Source organism: Vigna unguiculata, chromosome 6 (assembly GCF_004118075.2).
Source record: "Vigna unguiculata cultivar IT97K-499-35 chromosome 6, ASM411807v1, whole genome shotgun sequence".
Lineage (NCBI taxonomy): Eukaryota > Viridiplantae > Streptophyta > Magnoliopsida > Fabales > Fabaceae > Vigna > Vigna unguiculata.
The window spans coordinates 17,330,087-17,342,305 of record NC_040284.1 but is presented as its reverse complement, the minus strand read 5'-3'; the positions used below and the strand labels follow the sequence as shown (position 1 = coordinate 17,342,305).

At 32.0% G+C, this 12,219-nt stretch overlaps 1 protein-coding gene across 1 annotated transcript; it reads right to left on the bottom strand.

Moving 5' to 3' along the window:
* Positions 1 to 2,925: 2,925 nt before the first annotated feature.
* Positions 2,926 to 10,084, bottom strand: LOC114189137. The gene is made up of 11 exons (XM_028077843.1): positions 9,698 to 10,084; positions 8,854 to 8,975; positions 8,612 to 8,763; positions 6,829 to 6,910; positions 6,708 to 6,744; positions 5,471 to 5,715; positions 4,776 to 5,018; positions 4,515 to 4,616; positions 4,328 to 4,378; positions 4,013 to 4,097; positions 2,926 to 3,392 (listed from the first exon to the last, which is right to left on the bottom strand). Exons 1-11 carry the CDS (start codon positions 9,876 to 9,878, stop codon positions 3,223 to 3,225), a joined length of 1,470 nt encoding a protein of 489 aa, XP_027933644.1. The 5' UTR covers positions 9,879 to 10,084; the 3' UTR covers positions 2,926 to 3,222.
* Positions 10,085 to 12,219: the final 2,135 nt, after the last annotated feature.

The window sequence follows — 12,219 nt, the reverse complement described above, 5'->3', positions numbered from 1 at the left end:
TAATTATTTTGGAAGTATATGAACAATTATTTAGATTAATTTGTCTAAACTCTTCCTATATCATGAAATTGTCACATTGTCTAATTTCATTTTAGTCATTAGAAGAAAAAAAAAAATCATTCTAACCCTGATAATCAACGGCGGACCATTTGAGGGACAGGGGAGCCACGGCTCCCCCAAAATTTTTTGGATTTTTTTAATATATATTTACATATATTTTTTAAATTATAATTATATATTATATTAAGTTTATATTATGAAAAATAATAATAATAAATAAAATAATAAATGTTATGGAAATATTGATTTATAAAAAGATTAAGATTTTGTTTTTGTTATAAAATTTTTTTACCATGTAAGTTATTATGAAAATGTGTGAAGGCGAAAAAAATATGAAGAGATAGATTGGAAACAGAGGTTGGAGAACACATAGATTGAAATTGAAATATACATTTATGTATGATCTCTCAGATATCAAGCTTAATATCTTATAATGATTTATGTATGTTAGATTTATGATTCTTCTTAGGATGTTTATCCCAAATTAGTATAAACCCTAATTATGATTTTAGGGATTCTTTTATAAAATTTGTATGAACCCTACTTATAATTTTTTCCAAATTAGTATAATTTTTAATTATGAAATTTAGGGATTGTGTGCCTATGGTAAATTTGGTAAAGTTTTGAATTTATACAGGAGAGATGATAAATTTATATTAGAAATATTGTAATAAAGAGTAAAAGAATTATTGTTTTTAAGGAGGAAAGTTTTTGATAAAGGTGAAAAAAAATTGCATCTACGTTAATTAAACTTGAGAAATTTCATGAGAACCAAAAATTCAAGACAATTAAAAATAAATATCTCAAGTTCCTAGAGTTACATATAATGAATTTAAAAATTCATTAGAACACAAACCGGGAAAAGTATCTTCAAATTTCACAATACTCACCAAATAAAATTGATGAGGTACGAAGGGCTTATCTAAAATGGTATTCATTGTTTGGTATTATGATATAATAATGAATGATAGTCATATTTTTCTGAATTTTTTTACTATATGTACTTGTTTTAAGTAGAAGAAATGAGAAAAAAAATGAAGATATTTTTTTAACTATATATATATATATATATAATATAATTTGGCACCCTCAAATTTTTTGTCCAAGTTCCGTCACTGCTGATAATATTTTTAAAATTTAAATGAGTTGAGTATGAAAGATTCACATGCATGACTATCTAAGATTCACATAACATTTATAAATATAGTTGGAGCTTATTAATCAATGAAGTCGTTTATGTCAACAAGAAGAACTTAAGTATTTGTAGATTACCAGTTTGATCCTTAACAATTAGATCAATCTTATTAGTTTGCAGATTATTTCTCCTTTTATTTCTTATTTCTTGTAATTCCTTTGCCTCCACCCAACCAAAAGAACTAATTATGTGCTTACTACATTCTTGGTCTAAAATCCAAAAAATCTTGCAAATTTGTGATTTCTTTTTTTTTTTAATCATAGTTGCGGGAACTTAATTAATTTATTTTAAAAATTCAAATTTTATCATATAAAGGATGATTAATTGGGCTCAGTGACAAATAACTTGTGTTGTGAGATTTTGGAGATCACCTAACTGCTTATTTATAAAGTTTTCAAAGGCTTTTGTTATAATTTCACTTTAGTTTAAGGGGTTGAAGACTATTTTAACCTAGTTTCATGAAAATTCTAAATATGCTGCCACGTAGGTCTATGTTTGTTTTTTCATAGTTGGATTTTAATTTAGGTTAGTTTAATCGGACCCATCTTAGTTTGTTATTATTTTCAGTTTGTTTCTAGTTTATTTATTTTATTTCTAAACTTATTTTACGTATGTTTTAGATAAAATGCATTAATTATTTTCATTTTCACCACATGCATTGCACATAAGAGACTATGATGATCTTAGTATAAAAACATATACTCTAATCAAATATATTGATCAATCTTTTTCTTAAAACTGAAAACCAAATTCACAAATATTATTTTTGTACTAAAAAAAATGTAGAAGTGTTTCTAAAATTTAACAATCATTTCAGTCTCATTCCTATTGAATACAATTAATTTAATTAATTACATATAAAAATAAAAAGAAAGGCTCAGAATGTCCCCAAACTTTTATTTAATTTTTTATTTATTTTTAAATAATCAAATTCCAAAATATACATTCCAAACTCCAACCATAAATGTATTTTTTTTTCATCTTATATAATATAATTTTACAAAATCGTACTTATTAATAAATTTCAAAAAATTAAATTATTAAAGAATCAAACAGATCACACAAATAAAAGAAAAACAATACCAAAAAATTTAACCACATAACTTAGAACAATTAAAATATATTAATACACTAATTCTACTACATGAAAAATTATCTTATATTTATCTTAGCTTCCTTCTATAATTATTACTTTTTAAATCAAAAATCGAAATTAAAAAAAAATTATAAAAACACCAATAAAATCATACCAAAAAAATAATTATATGCAAAATTATCTTATATTTTATTTTTCCATTATTAATTTTTTAAAATTTTGAACAAAATAATAATAAACTTAAGTTATTTAAAACCTTAAATATAATTTTACAAATTCCAACTTAAATATAAATATTATTTCATCTTAAATTTTTTTATCTTCATATTTTTTTTATTAATTTAAAAAAAAATCAGTTCGGTTCTCAGATAACCGAATTCCGACTGCTATTTCGTTCCACTTACGCACATATGAGGTTCAAAATTCAGGATATTGGGATTGAATTCTGAACTTAAGTAAAACCGTGCTACGGGGGTAATTCTTAAAAATAGTGTGCTACATGTGTCAATAAAAGCATAAAGTATGGTATATCAGAACAAAAATCTGCATTCAATATGATTAATTTTATAATGAATTTTTCAAGATCAATTGGCAAACATATAAAATCAACCTTTAAAGGAAGAAATCTTCCCCAACTCCAATGATACAATAGAAGCATGAGGACTTCCAAAACTTCTCAAACGTATACTGCTAAAATATCAGGAAATTGTCCAGCTGAAAGTCACTGTACACTCAGTTCTCACAAATAAGAGAGGACAAAATTTTTATAACATAACAATCTATTAGGGAAAAACAAAGAAAAAGAAAAAGGAAAATGAGCCTCGATTCATTGAAAGGGATATTAACACCAGAAAAGTGAATGAAAAATTCACTAAAATTTAGTACCATAGAAACCATTTGGTCCTGGGACTGAAATAGGTCGTGTGACAGGAAAGCCAGATTGCAGAAGTGGGATGTGGCTTTGAAATGCAAAGGGCTGATGTCCACTGGTTAGGACAGGAGGGGGCACACAAACTGGCATTGCTGGACCAATTGTCCCTCCTGCTTTTGCAAAACAGAACCATTATCACAAGGGAAATGCATGTCCTTCTGTCCAAATTCTTCTATTTCAATGCCAAAATCAAAGGAAACTATTGTCTGGTTTGGACAAATTTTTTAATAAACGCTTACAAGAGTACAAAATAAATGAACTGTAAATTCAGTTTATGAGCTTCAGTTTTTGGAAGAGTTGAATGACAGCTTCTACGGAAATACTTATGAGTTTATAATAGGTGTTTATAGAGAGATGTATACAAAAATGATTATATACAGTTCTAGCATAAGCATAGTTTCAATTACTACTATGGTGTCAGAAAGGAAATGTCAAGGAGTGTCCTACACTTGTTAAAGATTCAAAAAATGAAAAGTACCGAGTTTCCAATATATTAAATGTTGTACATTTCATTGAATGTTTCTTTTAGGTATAATGCATAATAAGTGCCCTTTTAGAATCTTATTAGTAAAACCCAACAGAAAAGTTAAGATATTATTGAGTTGATGTCAAAATGTGTTAGTTATTCATTCACCGTGTAACTAACGAGTTCATTAAGATGACAGAAATAGCAACAAGATAATGCAATAAACAACCTTTCTTTTTTTTTTTATAAAAAATAAGATTTTACCTTGCTGCTTTGGAAATGGTACATGATGATTCAACAGAGGGCGAGCTGAGACTGGTGCAACGGTCGGTGTTCCATGAATTAAATCCTTCAATCATAAGCAAAAATGTAAAATGACTAAGCTAATGAAGGTCAAAACTGTAATAAACATTTCTAGAGGGAAAAAAATACTTACAATTTGATTTGACTGACCATGTAAATATTAAATCCTTAGTGTTTTTTAACATCTCCAATGTAATTAATTTATTCCAATTTTGGATCAAATTTCCTTAACTTAGACAAATTGAATTCCAAAAGTTACAGAGCATGCTATCTTACGTGGGAAAGTGGCTGAACATATACTAACTGGGGTGAACGTCCAATCATTACCTGCATTCAGAAAAAAGATAAACATGTGGTTGATTCTTCAGCATATAAATACTGATTAACTTCTAAACCAATTAGAAGAATTTACAAAAGAAAACTCAAATTAGATACATTGAACATAAGATCTTTTCGTACTTACAGCAGGAGAGCTTGGTTGCATATAAGCAGGTTCAGACAAAACAGGAGTGTAATGTGTAGGATACCGGAGTGGTTGATTTCTATGCGGCACATGTCCAATAATCTGTTGCCAAAGAAATTGTCAAATTAACTAGAATGTGTAATGAATAATATATAGTTTTAGATTACTCCTACATTTATGACATTTGGCATCAAATAGACATGCTCATTCAGGCACAGATGCAGATGAGATAAAATATCAGAAAATTTTATTTATACATACAGGTTGTGAAAACTGAGAGCCACTTCCACCATTTCCCACTGGCAAATTACTATATTGTGCAACCTTTACAGGCACCGAAGGCCGAGAAGCAAAAGTGTTGAATCCAGCTTCTGGTTGAATACTACCAACAGGTACCACAGGAGAGCTATTTTGTACGTATAACAAATTTGCCACAGAAGCTGATGATATAGGATTCACAAAAGATGGAGAGAAGGTTTTGGCGGCTGGATTGAGCTTAAACTCCTAATTGATTGTCAAGAAAAGAAGAAGTTAAAAGCATACCAACACCGATTGCAAGAAATTTCCATTATCTTAAACTTGGCACTAGCAATCCTATTATGCTGTTTGCAAAAGAAACTACACTGAAAATTTAAATAAATATACTCTAAGGATTTTAAAATGGTGGATGCTATTAACTAAGGATCAAACCATGAAAAAATAATGGATCACTAATCAAAATGTTTAGAAATAATGTAACTAACAGAGGACTTGCGAGATGAATTATATGATTTGTGAAAGGTTCGGAGGATGATCCATGTCAACAGATAATGAAGCCCACTTAAAAAAAATTCATCTAATAAGAAACAAAAATGCATTTGATATGATTTACAATGATGTATAAATCCCAACCTATTTCTTTTTATACGGAGCAGTTTGGCCAAAGCTTCTAATGTAGGTTAAACTGATTTATTCACCTTAGCATTTATGGTAGAACCTGTACTCCTTGGAACAGATATTTCAATGGGCCTTGCTGGATGTGACTCTTTGATGAGATCCGCACCTTGGGTTGAATTTGTAGAGATAGACTCTGGTGAAACAGACCTTTCACCAAACCAATCATTGGCTTTAACAGATGCAGGAGCACTGCTGCAGAATAATCCACCATTAGAAGGATTTGATGTTCTATCTGTGCCTCCATGCTTAACAGCTACCTGTTGGCCTATACATGTATCATATCAGCTGTAATGTAAGTATAAGAGAATTGAATAAGAAAACAGAATCATGTAAGCAATCTCCTAATCTTTTTCCGGGAAGAGGGGACTTAAGAAATTCAGGATGGGCAACCATAGTCCATACTAAATCCCAAATCAAATTAGATTTAGCAGGAGTTGGTTAACTAAAAAGGTATTGGTAATATTACGTAAAAAAATCTTGGAAGAAAAATAGACAGGGAAAATGTTTTCTCCTTTTTCTGTAATCAGAGCTTTACTGATACCAAGATAGCAAGATGCCAATGCACAAAAAGTTCAAATTGAGAACAAAGGTGGCTTTTTCAGCAGCAGGTGTTTATATGGTTGAGGCACATGCTATCAACATTGCAGCCCAAATAAATAGGGCACCAGGAGGCCTTCACATTTGAGTGACTAGGTCTAGAATGTTCTCATAGCATCAGACTAGCACTAATTTGTTACAACTGTGATGCAGTTGCATTCATTCCTTTTGCTATATTCCTTTTTAGTTGCCTACAAGTGCAGAGAGTCAATGATTGTATTGTACTGAACCTATTCTGACATGGTTGAATGAAAAAGGCATGGAAGAACCAATCTATTACAATACGTAGGGTGGTTGTAGCTCTTCCTCTAAGCCCATACATAAATCTTGATATCAGGGTCAAGGTTTCAAATTGCAGTTGCCATGTGGTTTTGTCATAATTCTTGACATTGAGGAAAATTATGGGCAAATGCAGCCACAATTACCGTTGCAATGTGTCTGCACTAAGCCCAAAATTTTGAAGTTGAGTGAAATCTCAGAATTGGAATGCCTTTTAAACCATAATCAGGATAACAAATTTGGTTATCGTGCACGTCATTACATGCAAAATTAGCTAAAGTGCACAATACAAATATCCAAAACCATTATACTTAAGCCATCTCAATATACACTGCTAAGGATAATTTTCAATACAGTAGATTTTGGAGAAATCTAACTCACTTTCATGCCTTGAATTGGGACTTTGAATCCTTTCCTCCTGTGGAAAATCAGAGCTTTAGAACTAAAAAATTCAAACCATCAAAATTTATGGAAATCCTGCTCAATATGCATGTCTACATACATTTTTTTCATTAAAAACCTCAGACTTCTGCATGTGGTCATCGGCTTTCCCATCTAAGTTTGACCTTTCATCTCCGACTTGTCTGTATAATAAAATTTGGCAGAAACACAAGAATGAAATAAAGTAATTGCATAAATTTGTAATTTTACAATACCTTTTCTAACAAATCCAAATTCACTAGTTAAAAAAACCGGAATCAATTAGTCGCAAGAAGATAATTTTACACCAGAAAGAAAAATCTTAACAGTTACATCACATTTTATATAACACAAATACGTTTGCAAAAATGTATATTAGCCTATCATAGTTTAAGTTTTTATCATTGAAAGTAGAGTTATCCCCACTCTGTCATAAGTTAAGTTTTTAGCTCTAAATAAGTAGTGTTATCCCCATATTTATGTAATTAAAAGTCCATTTACTTTTCTTTGTTCTCCTTAAAAGGGACTCAGTTGCAGGGGAACATTAAAGAGCATGAAAGGATGGACTCTAGACCATTACTGAAATAAGTCAAGCAAAATCATATTCACAAAACTGCATATCTAGCTTGTGTAAATAAGGACTAGTTCAATGTCCATTTCCAAATGAAAACAACAAAGCATAATGCTCCAAATGGGTATACAATGTGGAAATGCCATTGGCCTATGTAAGATTATAAATTTAGTTTCTACTAAGAAGGGTTTTCCACGCAGTAAATTATTGATTCAAGTATGATGCCGCCAAATGTGGAAACCAGTTTTAATGTGACTAGTTTAAACTTGTTTCATAAATAAATTTTTAAAATAAAAAACTGAAATATATTATTTAACGAAGTGTTTTTATGTTAGTATAATTTCCTTTGATCTTATCATGAAATACATTATTTAGTAAACTTTCGTCAGAAACAAAAGTGGATGACCAACTTAATGCCTCTTCCTCTCACGAAAGTGAAATTTGAAACACAACACTTTTCATATTGTCCTCAATGCTTTTAACCCACATTTCATGATAAAATATATCCAATACCATTTGGTAGCACTTCAACTACTAGTTAAGAAGGTAGCTTTAACATGGCCAAATCAAAGGCCTAGGAACCATAAGCCCCCACTACAGGTAAGCATATCTTGATCATGTTATGTATGCATGACCAAAGGTGATGAGCAACACATATAATCCTGTTGGACACAGGTCACACCACCTGACACCTGTATTCCTTTTGTAGCCTTTTCCTATATTACTGTTTTTCTAAGATAAGCTGTGAACCCTAAGCTTTCATAATAAAAAATCTAACCATAACTTTAAATGGGCAAAGCTTCATGATCAACATTTTCATAATAAAGAGGTTACTTGAAGAGAACAAATTTACACAAGAGCCAAAGGAGAAATAGAGAAATTGGTGTTGAACAAAAATTCTAGTTATACATATTTTGCTCGATAAATAAGAACATGGATCCTTGAGCAACCAGAAAATTGAAGTTGTGAGAGCATTTAACCACATTAACTTCGGTTTCAGCCATGGGAAATTAGAAAATGGCAGTAAGAGCACCCACTTATTCAAATGGAAACTTTTGTAGAGAAGACTACTCAACAATGGCATGTCAGGATGTGTGTATAAGGTGTTTGAGGGGATATTTTTTGCCATAGAAAAAGTGTAAACCAAAAGATAAGAAGGCAACAGGCAAACAAGGAACATAAGATGAATGCTTCCATTGGATGTTGGTTATAAAACAGTAAAAACTAACTCAAGTATACATAAAACACATCTCTCCATGCATGTGAACAAATTTGAATGGAGATACCATAGTACCTTGATTGATTAACTTGATTTGCATCCATTAAGGGCTTTGTATGATTCTCTGCCTCACGCGTTAGGCTCTCAGAAGATACATTATCGGCAACTTCTTCTTCATTATCAACAGTTATGTTTTCACCAACACCATCTGCCGAAAGCATTACTTCCTATGCACAAAACATGTACATTAGTTAATTACACTCCAGTTCGATATGTTTGAATTCATGTGGATATATTGCAAACCGTGTGTGTCTTACCTTAGCAACAACTTGCACAAGATCACTGGATAAAATCACCAATGTATCCACAAGGCCCTCATTTCCAACATTGCTGATGCCTTTTCCCATCTTGGTCATCCTTGCTTTCTTTAAAACAATACCTGGTTATGGCATAAAGCAAAGGAATGATGAGTTTTAGTCATATAAAAGATGTTCACTAAAACTCAAACGAGGCTTTATGCCAAAACTTAATAATTAAAACATTAAAAACAAGATCTGCCTTTGCTGATAACCCATTTTGATCTGTCTATATAATCATAAACAAGATGATTTAATGCTCTTCTTACCCCAAAAGCTAATTAAACCTCTCATGCAAACGACTTCATTCAGTAATCCTAGATCCAATACTAAAACAGCAGTTATATTATTCATTTTGTCTCAGTAGTTGTCTCATATTACATTTCAGTTCTTATATTAGAAAGTAACAAGTTCTTAATTTTGCAAAGTTTTTTATCTTGTAGAGAATGATTACAACCATAAAAGTTTTTATAACTGTTTTATATCATTAGAGTTTTATCTATTACTATTGATAGCAACAAAATTTACCTTCTTATGCATCATAAGGACTACCGATTTCTCATCAGGGACTAAAACTTAAAGTGTAAAGCAAATAAATGAATAGTTTAACCTAAAACAATGCTTGAACTAAAAGAAATAAATTCGATGACAGAATTTATTCCATATCAATTTGTCATATTTTGTCGGGTAACAACAAAACAATTGAAGCTAAAAAGAATCCAGAGTTTCAGGATCTATGATTAATGCTTCAGCAGAAAGAAATGAAAGTGTGAAGGGAGGAATGCGAGAGGAAGAAGAAGTGGACCATAATCGGCATGAGCAGAAGTAGTGTGGAAGATTCCAGAATACACAGAGCCATCCTTGACATGAACATCCACTGGGAGACCTACGATGCATACGGTGGTCAAAAGCAGGGCCTCGCCGAGCGAATCACAAGAAGGTGAAGAATGATTATCTGGGAAGGAGTCCCTGTTTCTGCAACCCATTTCAGATTTCTTCTTCTTCTTCTCTCTCTCTCTCTCTAGAATATTCTGCTCTTCTGCTGTTGCAATTGGATGAAGAGATCTGACAATTGCGAAAAATGAGTTTGGTTACGAGCAAGAACAAGCACGATGCACACACACGTTGGTATTGTGGTTCCTTATATTATTCGTGCCATGTTTTCCTTCTCTCTTTTCTCTAACCTAAAACTAAGTACAAGGATTGTTGTATACTTTGCAACATTGGCACTGTTTTCTACAGTAATTCCATTTATTTCCGAGTAACAATTCTTCTATCGGTTTATTTACTTTATTATTATTATTATTATTATTATTATTATTATTTATATATATATATATATATATAAACTTAAATTTATTAAATTTTAATTTGTTATTTAGATAAAGTATTTTAATTAATATTATGATTTTTGCCTCTTTCATTTTTCTCCTTTCTTTACTCTTTCAACAATGTTTTTTTTTATCTTTTATCTAATTTTCTTTCTTCAATCATTATTTTTTTCATAATCTCATTATGCTCTTTACTGGGTGAAAAGTTAAAGATAATTTGTAATTTGATTATATTTTCAAATTCTTGTATACTTTAAAGATTATGTATTTTTTTTGTCATCAATCTTGGTATTTTTTGAGAAAAGTATTATTCTCAATTTAGTTAAGCTCATATTGAAATTTGGTTCTATTTAGATACTTTGTTTTATGTTTTTAAATGTTGAGTAGTTCTCTTGCTTGAGCTGGAAATTTATTTGGAATAAGAAATTTCATGTAAGAACAACTACTTATTTTTTTGATAAAAGTTTAGGATAGATGATTTCGATCTGAAAGTGACTTATGATCACAAAATTTTGGCTTTAATGGAGGATGATGTTTTGTTTGGAATTTGTGTGTTTGAAACAGAGTGTTATTTGTGTTTTATTTAATAGATGAATTGGTTCAGAATGTTTTGAATTGAACACCATCAAATTGACTACTAAACTTTGACAATTTTTTCTTATAATCTTAAATGACATCTTTTAAGTAGTTTTTTATTTTTTTATTTTCCAATTCCTTTTGAATATGGTTTTTGGATAAGTAAAGGTAACTCCTATATACAAACAACAAATGAAAGCAATTGACCAAATGAAGCTAGCTAGAAAAGGCATTAATAGTTGCATGAGAAGATCTAGATGAGGAGGAAGAAAAAACAATTGATGAATGTTTGAAGAACTTGGATTCAACAAAATAAATCTCATAAATGAAGTAGAAGTTGAAAAGTTGGAAGAGAAGGGTAAAGTTGAAGACAAGTACCGGAGTTAAAGGTATTATTTACCTCCACATTTTAAATACGGTTTTCTTGCAAATGGAGGACACAAATTAGTGGTGATCAACCTTGCTCTAACTTCTTTAAAGGAAGAAAATTTATCTCAATGCTCAAAGCCACTGAGTGTGCAATTATTGGAATCTTACATGTAGGGGTGGGCATGGATTGAATTTTTAATGATCCAATTCACATCTATTTTAGATCCAAATAATTAGATTAAATTTTTGACCCAAATCCATTCTTTTAAAAAAAGTAGTTTGGATTTTTAAAAATTCAGATCCAAATATTTGGATCAAGATTTAAATCCAATCCAAATATTTGGATCAAGTTCAAAATCCATAATCCATTTTTTATAAAAAAATTTAAATTGAATTTTTTAAGACTTGTGTCATTAAGGCCAACATGCCTTATTTCGTACAGGTCGCCAAGCACGGCCCGTATGAGTCGTCAAGCCGACCCATCCTAGTCCATCTGAGTCTTTGGGTCCGTCGTGCCCGTTCGGATCATCGAGCCCACCGTGCCCGTTCGGTTTTTCGGGCCCGCTTGGCCCATTCGGTTCTTTGGGCCTGCCTGGCCCGTTCGGGTCATCGGACACGTTTGACCAGTTCGGGTCTTTGGGCCTACCTAACCCATTCGGGTCTTTGGGGTCGCCTGACCTGTTTTGGTCATCGGGCCCGCCTTATCCGTTTGATTCTTCGAGCTCGCCTGACTCATTTGGTTCATCGGGCCCGCCTGGCCTGTTCAGGTCTTCGGGCCCGCCTGACCCGTTCGGGTCATCGGGCCCGCCTGACCCGTTCGGGTCATCGGGCCCGCCTGGTAGTTCGGGTCATCGGGCCCGCCTGGTAGTTCGGGTCATCGAGCTCACCCAAATTTTCTGGATTGTTAGGCTCGATCGACTCGTCCGGTTTGTCGGGTCCGCCTAGCTCGTTCATATCTTTAGGTCCGCCCAACCTCTTATAGTCGTCGGGCCTGCCTGATTCGTATAGGTCGTCGAGCAAGGTCCATTTGAGTCTGAATTTAGCCTAGTCC